The sequence below is a fragment of the Carettochelys insculpta genome, chromosome 4, assembly GCF_033958435.1.
Source record: "Carettochelys insculpta isolate YL-2023 chromosome 4, ASM3395843v1, whole genome shotgun sequence".
NCBI classification, from domain to species: Eukaryota; Metazoa; Chordata; order Testudines; family Carettochelyidae; genus Carettochelys; species Carettochelys insculpta.
Window position 1 is genome coordinate 120,030,614 of NC_134140.1, and position 21,117 is coordinate 120,051,730.

The 21,117-nt window shown below is 43.0% G+C and overlaps 1 protein-coding gene across 2 annotated transcripts in view; it reads right to left on the minus strand.

The window, feature by feature from the left end:
• The window catches only part of CCSER1 (coiled-coil serine rich protein 1), a 1,054,165-nt gene that overhangs the window by 624,761 nt on the left and 408,287 nt on the right, over window positions 1-21,117 (minus strand). For both annotated transcript variants that reach the window (XM_074993602.1, XM_074993603.1), the window contains exon 6: window positions 8,258-8,468. In XM_074993602.1, coding sequence (XP_074849703.1) covers window positions 8,258-8,468 — 211 coding nt within the window. The remainder of the gene's footprint in view (window positions 1-8,257; window positions 8,469-21,117) is intronic.

The window sequence follows — 21,117 nt, forward strand, 5'->3', positions numbered from 1 at the left end:
GGTTTTGGTAAAGACTCTGGGGGCTGAAGAGAGGCCAAACGGAAGAACCCTGTGCTGGAAGCGCTCCTGGCCAACCGTGAAGTGGAGGAAGCGTCTGTGCTGGGTGGCCTGTTATATGAAATTAAGCATCTCGTAAATCAAGTGCTGCAACCCAGTCTTCATCGTCCAGTGCCGTGAGTATCAAGGCAACTGTGATCATCCGAAACCGTTGCTTACGCAAGTAACTGTTGAGGCCCCGAAGATCTAAGATGGCCTCCAGTGTTCTGTTTTCTTCTCTGGTAGGAAGTAGTGTGAATAAAAACCTTCCCCTGGAATTATTCCGGCACTCTTTCCACCGTCCTTATGAACATAAGGTGAGTCACCTTCTGCTTGAACCTCGCCTCGTGGCAGCGTCCCTGAGGTGAGGTCTGGTGGGAGGCTTCATCAGTGGAAGCGACTGGGAGGGGATCGCGTAACCCATGGCTATGATCTCCAGCACCCATATGTCTGTGGTGATCTTTTGCCATTCGGAGCGGAACGGTCTGAGGCGATGATGGAACATGAAATGAGAGTGGCATTGAGTGAGGGTATTGATAGTGCAGCCCCGGACATACCCATCAAACTTGTTGCCTTTGGGCCTGACCCGAGGGCGTACGACTTTGTTAAGAACGTCGCCTAGGAGTTCTGTACTGTTGCCGCTATTGATAGCGCCCTTGGCCGTAGCCCCATTGATATTGAGCACGCTGTGGTTGTAAGCATAGCGTGTTTGCTGAGGGTAGAAGTTTTCCCTCCTGTATGGGGGAGTATAAATGCCCAAGGTTCTAAGTGTAGCTCTTGAGTCCTTACTGGGGTGAGGGACTGAGTCGGTTGAGTCCGCAAACAGCTTTTGTGTATCAAAGGGAAGGTCCACGATCTTCGCCTGTAGGTCCCTCGAGATACCCAACGTCTGGGGCCAGGATTCTCTACGCATGACCACTACTGTAGCCGTTGAACGTGCCGCTGTGTCTGCCACGTCCAGGGCAATCTGGACTCCCGTCTGTGATGCTGCGTAGCCCTCTTGAACCATCGCCTTGAACACTGGCTTTTTATCTTCTGGAAGTGAATCCATGAGGGCAGTAAGCCCGGAGTAATTATCAAAATTATGGTTTGCTAGGTGTGCCCATAATTTGCCATTCTCAATAGCAGGCTAGGAGAGGAATATACCTTCCTGCCAAACAGCTCTAGCTTCTTAGCATGTTTGTCCGATCCCCCAATTTGTACTGAGAAGCCTTTGACCTCTGCTGGGACGACCCGACCACCAAAGAATTTGGTTGTGGGTGACTGAAGAGGAACTCCATGCCCTTTGCCGGGACGAACTATTTCTTATCCGCTCTCTTGTTTGTAGGCAGAACAGAGGCTGGAGTCTGCCATATAGTAGTGGCTGACTCCAGAATGGCTTCGTTCAGCGGAATAGCAATTTTGGATGAAGCCGGGGGTCTCAAATTTTTCAGGAGTTTGTGATGATTCTCCTGCACCTCTGCCGTTTGAATGTCTTGTGTGAAAGCCACCCTTCTAAACGGCTCTTGAAACTGTTTAAAGTCATCCGGGGGAGAGACGTCCCCAGGGGCCATAGCCTCATCTGGGGAGGATGAGGAGGAACCACTAAGGTAAACCTCCCTCAAACCCTTGGGTTCCTGTGGTCGATGATACACTTGCTCGCCGGAGGATCGTGAAGGAAAGTCTCAGGGTTCTAAAATTAACTCCCCTTTAGACAACAGTGTTTCCGTCCCCAATCGGGAGTGCCCACAGGGGTATTGAGCGGCCGGGGGCGGGGGGGGGATTTGCCCCTAGCTGTAGACCTATGGTTTGTCTGTGTCCAGCCTGATAACGACGACCATGGTAGCACGGGCAAGGGTCCGGGGATGGAGACCTAGACCACTTGCGGGGTGTGTACACCCGATGTCTGGGAGAGCGAGACCTCTGTGACGACACAGATAGAGGTGAAACTGGCTTGTGATAGTACGCCAGGGGATCCAATCCCAGAAATGGTGAAGGTGGCCCAAGCCATGGTGACATTGGTTGGAGGAACGGAGAAGGAGGGTTTTTTGTTTGTTTGTTTGTTTGTTTTTGTTTTTGTTTTTGTTTCTTTTTTCCGGATGGGCCGGTGGAGACACAGGCCTTCAGTGCGGCGTGTGTATCACAGGGGAAGGGCTTGGTGCTAACAGCAGCGCAGCCCTGTCCAGAGATGGACTGCGGTGCCGAGTTTTTGATGTTGCCTTGCCCCTCCGCTGCGGGGCCGGCACCACCCCCTTCCGTGCTGGGGATCTTGGCCCCGCTGTCAGTGCCGCGCTCGGCACTGTCAGCTGTGGTGCCGCGCGGGTATCCCCCTCCGGTGCCTGCAGGCTCCGTGCCTGGCAGCCCTGCACCGCTGGTGCCGCGGGGGGTCTGTGCCGCCTGTGGCGGTGCCGCCGGTTCCGGTGCTTGCCTGGCTCATGCTGTAGGCACCGTGCATGCCGGCTGTTGAATAATCGGAGGCTCAGCCTCTGCCACGTGCGCTGCTGCACTACCGCTTGCCTGAGTATGTGGCTGGTGGCTGTGTGCTCCGCTCGTCCTGCTCGCTGCAAACGCACGGCAAGGATCGAGCCAGGGAGAGTTTCCTCTGTTTCTGTGCTGAGGGGGTCAGAGAGAAAAGCTGCCCTCCTCTTATGCAACCCAGAGGGCCCTTCTGGGTGAGGCTTCTCCGGCAAGTCCAGCTGGAGAGCCTTATCAATAAGAGCATTTTACGCCTCATCAATCTGTCCTTCCTGGCCCTGGCTGTGAGCTTAGCACAGTGAGAACGTGTCTGGGTAAGCTGTAATTCCCCCACGCGTTGGATGCCTTCACTATGCCCCACGGGGGCCGGCATAGCTTCACGGCATGACTACCGCTTTTTAAAACCTGAAGAGGCCATTGCAGTGAGTCCTTTATTGTTAATAGGGTACTTAGCACTTAATCCGTGCCTTTCCACCCCAAATAGTGATCACCGGCCTGTGGGGCAGCGAGCGGCCTAAGTGGCCTTCACGTCCGCGCTTCTCTTTTCTCTTTTTTTTTTTCCTGATATTCTCTTTGTCTTTGCTTTCTCTCTTCTTTTTTTTTGTTTTTTTGTTTAATAACCGAAACAACAAATTACACGTGGAAAAAAACCACTAGGTAATCTGACTCTGGCCTTAGCCTGAGTGGATTCCGTCTGCAGCCGATGGCGGTTGAGAAGGAACTGGCAGGGACCGGATCGCGCACACGGCTGGGGGCGCGCAGGGGGGCGGCGCGCGCCGGCGCATGAGTGATCCAGGAGAAACTGCTGGAAGATTTCCAATCTGCGGCACCAGGCGAGCCCGACACCTATTGTGGAGCACCCACGGGGACCACTCAAAGAAGAACTGGTATTTCTTGTGTGTTGATTGTTATGGTTTTTGTTATCCTGGTCTTGATTTTCACCTATTATTTGGGCATAGGCTTGCAGATTATTTGTTTTGATTTGCACGTCTCTGTGGGTCTGAGATTTCAAGTTGATGTCATCTGCAAAGTCAAGGTCTATTAACTTTTGTGCCAAAATCCATTGAACGAGTAGTCAATACGTAGACTGCAGGAGAAAACCTGACAGCCATATACTTTTGAATGGACCCTGATTTTTTGAATTTACTTATTACTACCATAAAATCATACAATACTAGAACTGGAAGGGACCTCAAGAGTTCATCAAGTCCAGTCCTCTGCCCTCATGGCAGGACCAAACACTGTTGAGAGCCTTTCGACCATCCCCAACTCTGGGGATTTGTTTGTTGTTTTCTCTGGAATCTAGACCTTGTCTACACCTTGAGCATGAAATGTGGGCAATTACAAAAAAACATCCTGGTCCACTGTATGTCCTTTGTTCATTCTGTGGTCTTACTCATTACTCAATTCAATACCAGTGAACAGATTAAGAATGATATGACCCATGATTGTCTGATGTCTGTATTAATGTTGAATGGGTTAGTCCATTCACTGTGGTGTATTACTTAGCATATCGTATTTTTACAGAGAACTCTGAATAATGTCAAAACATTTCTGTGGGATTTCACAGTTAAAGAGTAACTTCCATAAAACCATTCTATCCAGGGTATTAAAGGCTTTTTGGGTCACTTACAATATACTTATAGGATGCATCTACACTACAGTCCCCTTTTGAAAGGGAAATGCAAAAGAGTCAAATCAGAAATGCAAATATAGTGCCAAATAACATAACTAATTTTTTCAGGAAGTATACTTTCAAAAATGGGGTTTTATTTCAAAACATTGCTGTTTCTCTTTTGAAAGATTCTCTTTTGAAAATGTGATTATGAAGTGAAGCATGAGATATGTAAATCGGCACTTCATTTGAATTTCCAATTCACCTCATTTGTATTCCCCTTTTGAAAGGGGGCTATAGCGTAGACGCAGCCATAAAGTGGTGACTGTCCTATCAACAGTCCTACAATGATATGTGGGTACATTATTTGATCTATTTTTGATTACCCTGGTCAGAACCCTGCCTGTACTTGTCATAAACTTGAATCTACTGCATTCTTTATTCTGTTTAGAATAATAAATGTAAATACCATACTGGGAATCAACATCAACTGAATATCCTAGTGGCTTATTACAGTAGGTTTTTATTGAACTGAATGCATTAAAGATCTTGAGAGGACTCAAAACATCACTAGATTTTCTATAGACTGTACATTACAGATTGGAACTCACCTAGCAATCAGTGAGCAATACCAGCTAAAACCCAAACAAGATACGCATATTTGACTACACACACATAAGTGAGGTTTTCAGTTCTTTCCTGAGGGCAAATATAGTGCCAGCTTCCCACATGGGAATAGCTGATGGCCTGATACACATTGAAAATAATCTAAGACAATGCTTCATATTTGTCAAATCCAATTATATCTAAAGTTTTGCCAGCTTCTACTTGCCTCCAAACTTATACCTCGAGTAAGGTCTTTGAGAGGGTTGTGTTAAAGTAACCTTAAGTTTGAAGGGGACATAAACGCAGCATATTGGTTCAGTCTCAGGTTAGTTTGTTCCCTGACATTTTGGATCTGTTGTGGGATTTCTTGCTTTACAGACCCCACAGGAAAAACAGTGGCAGGGTGTTGAATTAATTACTGGATATTTTCAAGCCTGCCCTACTATAGGCCAGGTAATACATTCCTCAAAAAAGTCCACCCAGTTGTAGTTTTATTAACTACTGCCATATGGTAATCTCCTTATTCAGTAAGATTAAAGAAGAACTAAACCCTGGGCCTTATACACGTATAGCCCAGTTCAGTATACACTATATGCACATGCACATAACAGATGGACAATAGTTTTGCCATAAACTTGTTTATTTTATTGTTCTGGCTAGTATCACAGTTTGGTGGATTGTAATGAAAGTGTGCTTTGGAAACAGAATTCAATGCTTAAGAATGACCATTATATTGAATAACATGTCTAATGTTTTAACTCAGCTTGTATCATTTCTGCTTCTATGGATTACTTCAGACACAAAATAGGAATAATAACACCCTTTACAGATTATTTGTCGGCATGTTTTAAAAAAATAATTTTAAGAGACTTGTAAAATGTGTGTTTTTAGTGAAACTTATAACAAATCACTTTGCACCTGGAAAGGCTGCCTGAAACTTTTGGGTGGCTTGAATTTCCTGTGAGACTCTCCCTTTTTCAGTATTATCTCTTTTAATTTAATACTGTTTTCTAGTGAAGCTGCCTTATAAGGGCTCTTGCTAAAAGCATGGGAAATTACATTTAACCACAGGAGAGTACTGCACAGAAATTGTTTCTAACATTTACAACATGTTCATTTACAAATACTCAGATATTTCAGTACCATGCATAAAAAAATTGATGGAATTTTGTTTTCATGAAGCATTTCATTAATGCTGTAACTTCAACTGGTTATGTGTGTATGTGCTGTTGTGATAAATGGTCAAACAAATGTGAGCTCAGCTGTAAAATGTGAGTGTAAGTTCATAACATATCCCAGTAACCTATAAAAGAAATTTTGACGGGAAAAGGTGCAAAAGTGAAAGTGAGAGAGACTGAATTAATTCAAATAAAGAGGTTTGGTGATATAACTCAAAGACTGTGTTAAGATCATGCTTAACAGCAAGAAACATGTATAACTGTGAGCTCAAATTCCTGTGATGGAAACAAGGCATAACTGGTAGATAAAATAATGAAGAGAGGGACTTTTCCATCCATCTAGCCCTTGGGGATTCCTAAAGAAAAAAACTTTAGGGAAAAACTGGTGAGTGGAATGAGCTTCGGGATCATGGCTGTCACATTTATCACCCTGTAACCCTCCTCAGCCTCCTCTCTCTCCTAAAAAGACCCTGTCCAGGCCAGAGAAAGGAACCCAGACACATACATTTTCACCAGCTCTGGCTGAATCCCAAACACCACGTGGAATGTAAGACTTTGCCCCACCTTCATCCCATCCTTTCCCTGCTGCCCCTTTTATCTGTACTTTATTTCTTTTCTTTCTACTTCTCTCTTTTTTTTAGTTCTGTCTGATAAGAGTCTGGTTTAGCCAGTAAAGATTGTGTATTTTGTAACACTGATGTAAGCCTTTGGGCAGAATGAGGAAGCTAAATGTCATGTCCTAAACAAATTGATGTTAGTACAGGTCTCAGTGACTGATGACAGCGTGCACTGGGCTGGTGCTTTTCCGGAAGCAAGGTTGCAAGTGAAAGTCAAAACCATGAACGAAAGCAGAATTTTTTTATCTTTGTCACTCCATTTTCTGTGTTTGTCTTGTTTTGATTTCTAAGACCAGGGATCAGATTTTAGCCACAGCAGCTCCAGTACATCTCAACTAACTTCCGTTTTATTCCAAAGGGCAGCTATTACTGGCTTTGATGATGCCTAAAATATTGGTAAACAAAGGGGACTTCCTTCTTTAAAAATAACAAAACAAAACAAAACTGAGCTATATGGAAATGGAAGAAGGTTAAAATAAGGCTGAATTAATAATTTACATGTCCAATGCATTAACTCTTTTCTATTCCTTTGGGTACCTTAAATAAAAAGGTTAAAAGGATTATTAATGATGTGTTTGGTATGGTACTAAGCAGTTGAGGTGTCTGTATACCAAACCTGAGCCTTCTTTAATATTGTTTAATGTTGGACAACACCTCAATTATATTAAGACCTTTGAGCCCACATATTCTGTCTACATTAATGCACTAAGAAAACAATGCTTAATACAGGAATCCATTATAGAAAACCCTAATATTTAATGACAGAAAATTAAAAGAACAGTTATGATCAACCAGAAAGAGTTTTGTTATTAATAGGAGATCATTAATAAATAATTAGGGGAAAAAAGAAATAATCCATCAGCAAGGTTACAGAAACATTCTGGACCAACAGAATGAAGCTAGAGTGAACCTTGAAGCAATCTTCTGATATATCAGTAATACAAATTAATTTATCTTCAGAAAAAAAAGTATGTATATTCACACTATAAATACCAGTATGTAGCACTATTAATACTACTCCACAGCCATCCCACACATGGAAATACAAATAATCCTTGGTTTCAAAAAAATGTTAGAGAAAGGTAGGTAGTTTTTTTTTTCCTTCTGATTTTGACTACAGTGTCTCCTATCTCCCAACCATCCAATCGAATGGAAATACTATCTTTTTTGCCAGGCTGCTGACAGGGAGGGCCCAAAGAAGACAGTTACCGCATGGTCTAGTGATCTAAAGTGGCCTGGGGCTGCTCCTATCATGACAACAGAATCCCAGGCCTTTTAAACCACTGCCAGAGCCCCAGGGGGTGTGGTCTGGGCAGTGCTGAGGGCTGGCTGGGGGAGGCTAATCCATCCAGCCCCTTCCATCCGAGGCCCCACTCCTTGTGGGGGCCCTGAAGCTGCCCCTCCCCTCCCACACACACACACATATTGCCCAGGCCCTACTTTTTTGGGACTGTGGCTCAAACACTAGCTCACTTCTGGTCCACAGAGCACCTGGGCTGGGACACTCAATGTTCAAAGTGAGATCCTAGGCAAGAGCTGTTTCCATATTTGTAACAGCAACGAAGGGTCCAGTGGCACCTTATAGACTAACAGAAAAGTTTTGAGTATGAGCTTTCGTGAGCAAAGACTCACTTCATCAGATGCTGATGAAGACTCCATTCTGTGCTACTCAACATTTTACTGAACCCTGGTCTAATACCTACCATATTATCATTGGCAACTATTGATCTTACAAATGATTAAACCATTACCTCTTGAAGAACCCTCTTCATTTTCAGCAGTAACGTCTTCACAGCTGTGCAATCCTGCATCATCAATCTGAAGGGCAAAGACTCCATGCCTCCACCTTCTTCCAAGCCTGAAAAAGGCCACTCCACAGAGGGACTGCTGGCCACCTGGCTCACACGAGGACACCTAATTTCTCCTTGTTCCACTTCCTTTGACAACTTCAGAGAAAGGTTCCTAAGATGAGGAAACACAAAAAAAATTTGGATCTATATGACTTTTTTTTAGGTTCTCTCCCTATATGAATATTTTCAGTGAAACGTTGTGAACTCTGAGCTTTTAATCTCTCTGTTTAAAGTTCAGAGGGTGACAAACTTAGTAATAAACACAACCAACTTTTTTTGCAGAATAACTTCACTAGTTTTCTCAAAGACCTACTGCCCGAGGATCTAGCCACCATTATGTATATTTAGGTGAACTTCATTCTAGAATTGAAACCAAGCTCTCCTCCACATCCCACAGATAAAGCCACTTTCTTACCATGTGAAATCTAGGTGGGATTTCATTTGTGTGAAAGAAATTGTTGGGGCTCATTTTCATCCCATTTTGCTGTATGCTCAATTTAAAGGGATGGGCATATGTTTATGAGTAAACTGGCTACATGCAATGAATTTCACTGGCTTGTTCATTATGTTAATTTTCCATATGACTATCACTTAGAATTTCGTCCAACCCTTAAAGAAATTAGCAAGGAGGAAAACAAAAGGAGAAAGTCCTTTTAGAACTGATGCAATGTCATAAGATAAACATAATACGATATTGTTTGGAAAATACATTTTGAACAGTGAGCAAGCAATATGAAGCTGTTAATCATCTCTATAGCATCTGTAAGAAGAACATCAAAGAACATGTGAGAAAGGGTCTGTCATGAACCACTGAAATCAACAAATAGCTACCACTGACCTCAATGGACTTTAAATCAGGCTCAAAGACAGTAAGTGAATACCATTATAGTAACCTGAAATCTATACCTATACTATCTGATCTGAAAATAGAGCATCAAATCAACATGTGATTCCCACTTAGATGATAGTTCAGAATTCTAAATACAAATAGACTTGGAAAAAATTCTAGCAATCATATAAAAAAAACCAAATTACTTGGTAATTAAGCAAAATAGCAAAAGAGGTACACGATGTACATTTCAGTCATCGAAAACTTTTCATAACATTCATGCTGAGCTGTTGTAACCTGGCATCAATGGGAAACATAAAGAGGAGGCTAAATGAAGCACAAAGCCAAAAAGCAGTAGTAGCTTGCAATATTAGTTCATTAATTAATTGTTACATTAAAAAAGGTTTCACTGGAATTAATTGTCGTATCCATAGTATTATCACAAGAACATTCTATAATTAAAGATGCCAGTGGCAATGTAAAATAAGGATTACTGACCATTTAAAATTTTGTTCAAATGTTTTGCCCCATTTGAAATTTTTGTAAGCAATAGTTGGTATTTTGATTCTGAGTTTTAGGGTTTAGTACTTAAAGATAATGCGAGAAAGATTAGAATCTTCCCAGTATATATGTTGTTTTAACAATAACTTTGGTTCCACAAGAACAAACATGAAAAAAGAGATTATCCAAGAAAAAAAATAAACAATTCCCACTGCTACCCTAAACAGACAGAAAATGCTATTACCAGGATAATCTTTTATGGAGGGTTCATTAAAAAGTTATGAAATTTTTAAAGTGCACTTGAGATAATGTGCACTTCAGAAACACACCAAACAGATCACTGATATACCATGCATAAAGAAAAGCTCATGATGGGCAAACAAATAATTTTTTTATGCTTGGCTTCTTTAGAATTTCACTTGGGAATCAAATGGGTTTTTTGTTTGTTTTGTTTTGTTATACAAATATATTGAAACAACATTTTGAGTGGAATATTTTATGTGATTCAAAATTATAATGTCAGAGGGATACAGTGAAGGTGTGTGACAGCCAAGAATATTAGGTAGCTTCTAATTCATGGCCTTTCATACAGGTATAAGTCCGGAAGGAAAAAGGGACAAACTTTAAACTGGAGCATCAGTTACATGAAAAGTTACTCTTACTTTAAATATTTATCTAAAATTGATTCATATTATGGGAATCTATGTCTGAATGAGTCTAATGAAACTGATACACACATTATTTGGTCGTGGTAAGATGAAACGGAACAATCGCCTCCATCCCCCATTTCTTCAATGATTTTGGGTTGGCAAATGAAATTGCCCTAGAATGTCAGCAATCAAGAGGCTAAGAGACAAATAACAATTTCACTCTGCTATTGCTCCAGAGGAGGTGGTTATATTGCAGAGTGAATTCACCTACAGTGAGAAAGAGCAGTAGCACTGGGAATCTTCAATAGTAAGTCTAAATTAGTAATGATGGGTTTTTATTCCCTCCCCTCTGCCCACCATTGTCTCTGCATCAGAAGCAGTATTCTACTGCGCTTATGAATATGGAGATTATCACCACCAAGGACTGCCCTCCAATTAAGTGTGGGAGGGGCTGTCTGGGCCTGCCAGAGAAAGATGACTCTGCTTTGTGGCGGGGGCGGGGGGGGGCGTGGCAGGCACAGGATGAGGTCAGAGAATGCTGCAAAGAGGTGGACAATAGTCTGCCTTGCAGTACTAACTCACTCTCCCCAGGAACATGACAGGTCTGAAAGAACCCACCCCACCCCAGGCATGGGGAAAGGCAGGCAGAGGGAGAGTATGAACAGCACACAGGGGAGGTTAGCAAGTGAAACTGCTTGGCAGCTTAGGCAGTCATGACACAGTGTGGCTTCAGGTTCAAACAGGAAAGGGAGAGGGGGAAGAGAAGGAGCTAACCTCTCCCTCACCCAACGTACTAGGAAGGGCTGTAAAAGCAGGGTGGAAGCTGCAGTCAGGGAGGTTGAGGTCAGCATTTGAAACAACCAGGATGTAGCCAAACTAGCCCTCTCCTTTCAGAGGGAGCTGGCAATGAGGCAATTTGGCAGATGCTAACGAGGCACTGCCACAAATATGAATCACCTCCTTATCATAATGGCAGCCACATACACGTCAAAAGTGCCATTTTCGAAATGCAGGCCACCAGCGTAGCCAGGGCCTTTAAGCCGACCCCAATTTCAAAAGCCCCTTCTTCCCAAAAGCTGCATCTACACTGGCCCCCTCCTTTCAGAAGAGGCATGGTAATGAGGGATGTCAGCAGATGCTAATGAGGTGGTTTCATTAATATGCCGTGCCTCAGTAGCACAATGGCAGTTGCGCGCAATTTGAAAGTGCTGCTTTTGGAACACACGCCACTTGTGTAGCAGGGGGCCCTTTCGAAAGGACCCCCTGATTTCAAAACCCCCTTATTCCCATTTGGTTTTGGGTATAACTTCTTGGTACAAGTGCTGAAGGAACCGAACAGGGGCTGTGTGCAACTTGACCTGCTGCTCACAAACAGAGAAGAACTAGTAAGAGAAATAGAAGTGGGTGGAACCCTGAGCTGCAGTGACCATGAGATCGTAGATGTCAGGATCTGGACAAAAGGAAGAAGGGTGAGCAGTAACATACAGACACTTGATTTCAAAAGAGCAAACTTCAACTCCCTGAGAGAACTGATGAGCAGGATTCCTTGGGAAACGAAGATGAAGGGGAAAAGAGTTCAAGAGAACTGGCAGTATTTTAAAGAAGTCTTCTTGAAGGCACAGGAACAAACAGTCCTGATGCATAGTAAGAAATACAAACATGGTAGGCAATCAGCTTGGCTTAACAGGAAATCCTTAGTCAGCTTAAACTCAAAAAGGATATGTACAAGAAATGGAAATGTGGACAGTTGACTAAGCAGGAGTATAAACATATGGCTGCAGAATGCCGGGGAGTAATCAGGAAAGTGAAAGCACAATTGGAACTGCAGCTGGCAAAGGATGTGAAGAGTAGCAAGAAGGGTTTCTACAGCATGTTAACAATAAACGGGTTATCAGAGAAGGTGAGGGTCCATTACTGGATGAGAGATGTAACCTAATGACAGATGGTGTAGGCAAAGCTGAAGTACTCAATGCTTTTTTTGCCTCAGTCTTCAAGGACAAAGTCAACTCCTATACAACTGTTCTAGACAATGCAGTATGGGAAGGTGGAGGGCAGCCATCTGTCGGAAAGGAACAAGTTCTGAGCCATCTAGAAAAACTAGATGTATACAAATCCGTGGGTACTGAGGGAATTGGCAAATGACATTGCTGAACCTTTGGCCATTATCTTTGAAGACCCTTGGAGATCAGGAGAGATACTGCATGACTGGAAAAAGGCAAATGTAGTGCCCATCTTTAAAAAAGGAAAGAAAGACAATCCAGGGAACTATAGACCAGTCAGCCTTACCTCAGTCCCTGGGAAAATAATAGAGGGAATCCTCAAGGAATCCATTTTGGAGCACTTGGAAGAGCAGAAAGTGATCAAAAGTAGTCAACATGGATTCACCAGGGGCAAGTCATGCCTGAACAATCTTAGCTTCTATGACAAGGTAACAGGCTCTGTGGACATGGGGAAGTCAGTGGATGTGATATACCTTGACTTCAGCAAGGCTTTTGATACAGTCTCCCACAACATTCTTGTCCGTAAGTTAAGGAAATATGGATTGGATCCTTGGACTATAAGACTGATAGAAAGCTGGCTTGACAATCGGGCCCAACAGGTTTATTTATTTGTGTAAAAAAACCTGCCAGAACGAAGGTCAATGGCTGAATATCTGGATGGCAGTCTGTTTCAAGAGGAATGCTGCAAGGTTCAGTTCTGGGGCTGATGTTGTTCAACATCTTTATTAATGACCTAGATGAGGGACTGGATTGCACCCTCAGCAAGTCTGCGGATGACACAAAACTAGGGGAAGAGGAAGATACATCGGAGGGTAGAGAGAGAATCCAGAGTGACTTGGATAAATTGGAGGACTTGGCCAAATTGGAGAACTTGGCCAAAAGAAATCTGATGCGGTTCAATAAGGAGAAGTGTAGCGTCCTGCACCTGGGGCGGAAGAATCCCAAGCATTGTTATAGGCTGGGAACCAACTGGCTCAGAAGCAGTACAACAGAAAGGGAGCTATGGGTTATGGTGGGTGACAGGGTGGATATGAGTAAACAATGTGCCCTTGTAGCCAAGAAGGCTAACAGCATACTAGGGTGCATTAGGAGGAGCATTTCGAGCAGACCTAGAGAAGTAGATGTTCCCCTCTATTCAGCACTGGTGAGGCCACATCTGGAATATGGTGTCCAGTTTTGGGCCCCCCAGTATAAAAAGGATGTGGATGTAATGGAGCAGGTTCAGCAGAGGGCAACAAAAATGATTAAAGGGCTGGAGCACGAGACCTATGAGGATAGGCTGAGGGATTTGGGTTTGTTTAGTTTACAGAAGAGAAGACTTAGGGGTGATTTAATAGCAGCCTTCAACTTCCTGAAGGGGAGCTCTAAAAAGGAGGGTAAGAAACTGTTCTCTGTGGTGTCAGATGGCAGAAGAAGGAGTAATGGTCTGAAGCTGAAGAGGGAGAGGTGCAGGTTATATACTAGGAAAAACTTCTTCACCAGCAGGGTGGTGAAGCTCTGGAATGAGTTGCCTAGAGAGGTGGTAGATTCTCCATCCCTCAAGGTTTTTAAGTCCCCGCTGGACAAGGTTCTGGCTGGGATGACTAAGTAGGGGTTGATCCTGCTTGAAGCAGGGGGCTGGACTAGATGACCTCCTGAGGTCTCTTCCAGCCCTATGATTCTATGATTTGAAAGGCCCCCATCTACACAGGCAGTGTGCATTCCAAAAGCAGCACATTTGAAGCATGTGCAGCCACCATTATACTAATGAGGCACCGCACATTCATGGCACCACCTCATTAGCATCTTCTGAAGTGCCTCATTGCCATGCCCCTTCCAAAAGGAGGGGGCTAGTGTGGCCACAGCCCCAGGGGGCAGTGGAAGGGGGACAGCGGAAGCAAGAAGGAGACAAGGAAGTTTTAACTCTTTCGTACAGCAGCAACAGAGAGGGAGCCGTGCTAGTCTATATACTATCAAAACAAAAGTGCTACTTGACTGCTTTTTTGTTTTTATACAGCAGCAAGCATGGGAGAAATCAGGATGTTGTTTTGGTTGTGTGATGTTGCTGTTGTGCTGTTTTGTTTTGTTTTGTTTTTTGTTGTCTGTGAGCAAATCTCTGCATAGGAGTCTATACCTTTTCTGGAATGGACAACCAGAAGCAGCCAGCACAGCAATGGGAAGGCCCAGTGAAGCCAAAGGTCTGCAGTGGGGACCCAAGGAAGCAGTATCACAGTAAGGGCAGGAGTTGCTTCCGAAGAGGGGAGCTGCTAAAGCCCTGGGAAGGTATGTTGGAGAATCTAGAACAGTCTAAAGGACTAAGCAAGTTGGGTGCTTGAGGGGAAACCTTTCAGATCACAAAGCCGATGAAATGGCACATTAAATAACCAAAAGTGGTATGCAGCTCTTTTGATGCCACTTTGGCTAACAATATAAGCAAATTTCTTCTCATTCGGAAGCATTTATAAAGGGGTTTATCGTACAAAGGGGTAGGCAAGAATTTGATTTAAAACTTGAGCTAATTCAAATTATTTTTATTTCAAACTTGTCCTCAAACCAAAGATTTTGAAGAGTTTACAGTAACTTAAACTTTCAAGACACAAAGACTCCCAGATTATGGTGACTTTAATCTCCTTAGTTTTCATCAACACTGCTCAGGACAGTGACATAATGGAATTGGTTTAAACTAATACAACTGTTCTTTCAGTGTCTGTGCTTCTTGATATCAGCTTAGCAACAGAGAGAACATCTAACACTGTCCACCTCTGCGAGGCTGTAAAAGCAAAGTGAAAGACCCCAGTCGCTATTGGAAGCACCAAACACACCCTAGCTGTGTCTACACGTACACGCTACTTCGAAGTAGCGGCACTAACTTCGAAATAGCTCCCGTCGCGGCTACACGCGTCGGGCGCTATTTCGAAGTTAACTTCGACGTTAGGCAGCGAGACGTCGAAGTCGCTAACCTCATGAGGGGATCGGAATAGCGCCCTACTTCAACGTTCAACGTCGAAGTAGGGACCGTGTAGACGATCCGCGTCCCGCAACGTCGAAATTGCCGGGTCCTCCATGGCGGCCATCAGCTGGGGGGTTGAGAGATGCTCTCTCTCCAGCCCCTGCGGGGCTCTATGGTCACCGTGGGCAGCAGCCCTTAGCCCAGGGCTTCTGGCTGCTGCTGCGGCAGCTGGGGATCCATGCTGCAGGCACAGGGTCTGCAACCAGTTGTCAGCTCTGTGGATCTTGTGTTGTTTAGTGCAACTGTGTCTGGGAGGGGCCCTTTAAGGGAGCGGCTTGCTGTTGAGTCCGCCCTGTGACCCTGTCTGCAGCTGTGCCTGGCACCCTTATTTCGATGTGTGCTACTTTGGCGTGTAGACGTACCCTCGCAGCGCCTATTTCGATGTGGTGCCGTGCAACGTCGAAGTTGAACATCGACGTTGCCAGCCCTGGAGGACGTGTAGACGTTATTCATCGAAATAGCCTATTTCGATGTTGCTACATCGAAATAAGCTATTTCGATGTTGGCTTCACGTGTAGACGTAGCCCCTATCTGCTGCCTGAGGGCTTATGTTCTAAAGCAAAAGCTTAGATAAAGCCTTAAATCTCACTTGTTTATATTCATTGTTAAGCAGCGTTTTAGTAAACAATCTTTTCTTAATTTTTTTTATCCTGTCCAGGTAGATATACCAGAAAGCACATTTCTTACTACTTCAGACAACTGTTATTAGCTAACTACATAGAGAGCAACAAATGATCCTGATTTTTATTTTTCATTCTAGCCTTTACAAGTTTAAATCCACAGCCTTCTCTTCTTTCCAGATTTTTTTCCTTTCTCAACAACTGTAAGTATTACAGCTGAATGGCACCTTGTTTTAGAAAATAAGCAAATTATTAGTTCCACAAGGTCAACTAGGAAAAATATAAGTTGTTTTCTGGAACAATATGCCTAAAATATTTACCACCACTTTTAAAAATGCAGATCAAACACCTATAGGTCGATATTATTATTTATATTACAGCGGCACCTAAAAGCTACGAGAACTGGGCCTTGGTTCTGGCAGGTTTTTTGTACACAAATAAAGAGAACCCCTGCCACAAAGATTTTATAATTTAAATATAGATGTCAGACAAATGGTGAGAGAAGGAAAGGATTATTTCTGCCATTGAGCAGACAGGAATTAATGCAGGGTTTTGGTTTTTTTGTTTATTTGTTTGTTTGTTTGTTAAGTTTTGCAGGGACAAGGGACTGGTGACAGAGGTTGGTTTAGCCTGCAAAGGCACTCAGCACCACCCTCTGCCAAGAGCAAAATCTCATGCAACAATACTAATTACCCGTGCAACTATGCTAATGAGCAGACATCTGCAATTGCAGGACTCCTCATTAGCATGGAGCTGCCAGGAGAGCAGCTCCATGTAGATGTGGCCACAGATAGATACCTAGTGGGATTATCAGTTAGGCACAACATCTTTTAAATATCTGCCCCAGAGAGACTACAGATACATTTTCCATAAACACTTAGAGGCCTGAGTCCCATTTTCTAAAGTGACAAGTGCCTAAGTCACTTAGACACTTTTGAACATTGTACCCTGATCTATGTCTATACTACAGAGCTATCACAGGATACCTCAGTATCCTAAAATAGCTACTCCACGCCTTTGACATGCACCTGCTATTTCAAAATATTTTTCAATATAACAGGCACACTATTTCATCATCCCTGTACTCCTCATTGCAGGAGGAGTAAGGGATGCTTAGAAACAGCACATTATTTAATCATTTGGTGTTGTTGATGTCTAGCACAAATTGCGTATCTTATTTCGAGTTTAGGGTGCCATATAAACATAGCCTAACTGACCTACCCAAGGTCACAGAGGACCATCTATGGCAAAGTTAGCCAACCAGATTTCCTGACTCTCAGTCTATTGATTTAGCCACAAAACGTTATTCTCTTTCCTTTCCCTGCTACAACCAATAAGCATGCACGTCCGCACCCCCTCACAGATTCTCAATGTAACTATAACATTACTGTAACTGGTAAGACTTTGAAAGTTGTATAGATGATGTACTATCAAATTAAAATGCATGGCATGATAAGGTAGATACTGTTTGACATTTCACAGCTTTTAGCGCTGTGCATCATTTATTGCCATTTTCATGCTGAAATTTTTCAAGGTCACCCCTTGGGAAAAAAATCATGTACAATATCTGTCATTACCTATCTATGCACACACATGCATACACACAAGCATATAGTAATGGCTAATGATAATGTAAGTTAAGGGTCTGACAATACCTTTTCTTCCAAAGGTTTATAACTCGCCATGAAAAACTTCCTCTGGGCTAAAACTTGGCAATGAAAAAATACAAAAGCAATTTAAAAAAAAAGTCTGTTTTTCACTAAAGTACAGATATCATGGAGGCAGTATTAAAAGATGAACATATATGGTAGTATTTTTGCTTTCTTCATGTTCCTTTACACTAATCCAAATGTTTGGGTCAGATTTTTCCCATCCAAAACAGGGAGACTAAAGCAATTGAGATTCTGTTGCCATCCTTCTATATAGAAGGCCACCCTATAATTCTATTTGCAAACTCTGAAAGCCACCTAATAAGACACAGTAAAAAGTGCAATGACTAAAAAGAATTTACCACTTAGAATAGTTTGATAATTCTATACTTTGTGTGAAAAATAATTTAAAAAATGGTAAACTGGGATTATTTGAAGTGGGTCTTTGCCCATGAAAGCTTATGCTCCAAAATATCTGTTAGTCTATAAGGTGCCAGAGGACTTCTTGTTGTTCTCGGAGCTACAGACTTACACGGCTACCTCTCTGATACTTGGGATTATTTGATCACTTTAAACTCTGCTGTGCAGTGCAAATTCCAAGACTTTTTTTTATTTTAAAACAATGTAGCAATTTAACTGACAGTATTACCAAGTTCCCACTATTTAATATTTGGCTACCTCATTTTGTCTTTTCAGAACTTGCTTTGGTGTAGAATTCATTTTCTATTGATAATATAATAAAGTCAACAATTATATCAGTTGTAAAAAACTCAAGCTCTTGAAAATACAATTGATCTTCAGTATATTTCTTAGCTCTATTTCATACTATAAGCTACAAAAGAATTGTGTCGAAGTGCAGAGAATATCTCATGTCTATATTATGTAGGGAATTTGGTCAATCTGTCAGGAACAAACTATGACTACAAAACCATCTTATTTCCTTATAACATAAAATAGTTAAAGACCTTGTGATATTGTTAAGAGAGCTTTCATATGTTAAATCCCCTTTTATGTCCTTTAAGGCTGTGTCTACACTAGCCAAAAACTTCGAAATGGCCATGCAAATGGCCATTTCAAAGTTTACTAATGAAGCGCTGAAATACATATTCAGCGCCTCATTAGCATGCGGGCAGCCGCAGCACTTTGAAATTGACACGCCTCGCCACCGCACGGCTCGTCCAGACGGGGCTCCTTTTCGAAAGGACCATGGCTACTTCAAAGTCCCCTTATTCCCATCTGCTCATAGGAATAAGGGGACTTCAAAGTAGGTGGGGTCCTTTCGAAAAGGAGCCCCGTCTGGATGAGCCACACTGTGGCGAGGCGCACCAATTTCGAAGTGCCGCGGCCACCCACATGCTAATGAGGCGCTGAATATGTATTTCAGCACTTCATTAGTAAACTTCAAAAAGACCATTTGCATGGCCATTTTGAAGTTTTTGGCTAGTGTAGACATAGCCTAAGGGGAGCATCTAACAGATACTGCAGTATAATTTACAAGCTAATATAGTAAATGCATGTTACTAATTATTCATTTTTGAAAGCTTGTAATAAAACAGAATTATAAACAAGAAATTAATGTACAAATCAGTATCAGAGAGGTGGCTGTGTTAGTCTGCATCTTCAAAAACAACAAGCAGTCTTGTGGCACTTTATAGACAAACAGATATTTTGGAGCATGAGCTTTTGTGGGCAAAGACCCATTTCATGCATCTGATGAAGCAGGTGTTTGCCCATGAAAGCTTATGCTCCAAAATATCTGTTAGTCTATAAGGTGTCCAACAGGAGTTCTTGTTGTTTTTGTATAGCTCAGACTCATTTTATGGCTTTTGTGGAAACATTATGACATGAATCGTGCTGGGAAAATCCTAATCCCATTGACAAGTATCCAAACTCCCACAATGCTTTTGAAAGACCGATAAAGAAATACAGTTACAAAACAGTAGGAAAATGTCATCATGATGTTAATTATATCTTCCAGTGATTATTATAGGGTGCACTGCTGACATTTTTTGAATGTAGTATCTGTCACCGGAACTGTCAGCACTGTGTATTTGGCATATGGGGCATGCATTTGTGCAATACTTTTTTTCGTCTCTATATACACATAGGCTACATCTACACTAGAGCGTTGTGTAGACAAAACTCATGGGCTACGTCTACACGTGCAGCCAACATCGAAATAGCTTATTTCGATGTAGCGACATCGAAATAGTCTATTTCGATGAATAACGTCTACACGTCCTCCAGGGCTGGCAACGTCGATGTTCAACTTCGACGTTGCTCAGCCCAACATCGAAATAGGCGCAGCGAGGGAACGTCTACACGTCAAAGTAGCACACATCGAAATAGGGATGCCAGGCACAGCTGCAGACAGGGTCACAGGGCGGACTCAACAGCAAGCCGCTCCCTTAAAGGGCCCCTCCCAGACACAGTTGCACTAAACAACACAAGATACACAGAGCTGACAACTGGTTGCAGACCCTGTGCCTGCAGCATAGATCCCCAGCTGCCGCAGAAGCAGCCAGAAGCCCTGGGCTAAGGGCTGCTGCCCACGGTGACCATAGAGCCCCGCAGGGGCTGGAGAGAGAGCATCTCTCAACCCCCCAGCTGATGGCCGCCATGGAGGACCCGGCAATTTCGACGTTGCGGGACGCGGATCATCTACACGGTCCCTACTTCGACGTTGAACGTCGAAGTAGGGCGCTATTCCTATCTCCTCATGAGGTTAGCGACTTCGACGTCTCGCCGCCTAACGTCAAAGTTGGTGCCGCTACTTCGAAGTAGCGTGCACGTGTAGACGCAGCTATGGAGTGTCTACACACCAAATGCGTTTTGTCAACGGAAATGTAGATAAAAAAGCTCTGTAGATGCTCTGTGGCACCCTTTTGTTGACAGAGGGGATCAAAAGATTGATCCACTTTTATGTGTGGATGCGATCTGTCACCTGAAGTTGTGTCCAGACATCTCGTCCAATAGTAACTTCTGTAGACAGATGCTTCTAGTGTAGACCTAGCCATAAAGAAGCAGTGTTTTCAAATGTGTGTTGGGACTCATTGGCTAGGTCTATACTAGAAGCATCTGTCCACATATGTTACTGTCAGAAGAAATGTTCCAAAAAAAATTCTATCAACAGATCCTGTCTACACATAACATTGGTCAATTTTTTGATCCGCTCTGCTGACAAAAAGATCCCCGGATCGTCAAAAGAGCTTTTTTGTCGACAAAACCTATTTTGTGTGTAGACATTTTGCAAGTTTGTCTATAAAACCCTCGTTCTGTCTACAAAACTCTCTTGTGTAGATGTAGCCATTTAGGATGACAGGTTTGCACAGCTATGGAACATTCATTTACTGCCATGACAAATAAATTCTGGCAAAGTTACAGATTAAAGTAATCATATTTTTCTACAGTTAAAAAATATAAGCTCCTTCTACACAGAGCTGTGCTGTCAGTGGCATGATACAAAGGAGGGGTCTTGAAAATGCAAATGGCTGCAAGTTTGCATGTCTAATTTGCATAGTTG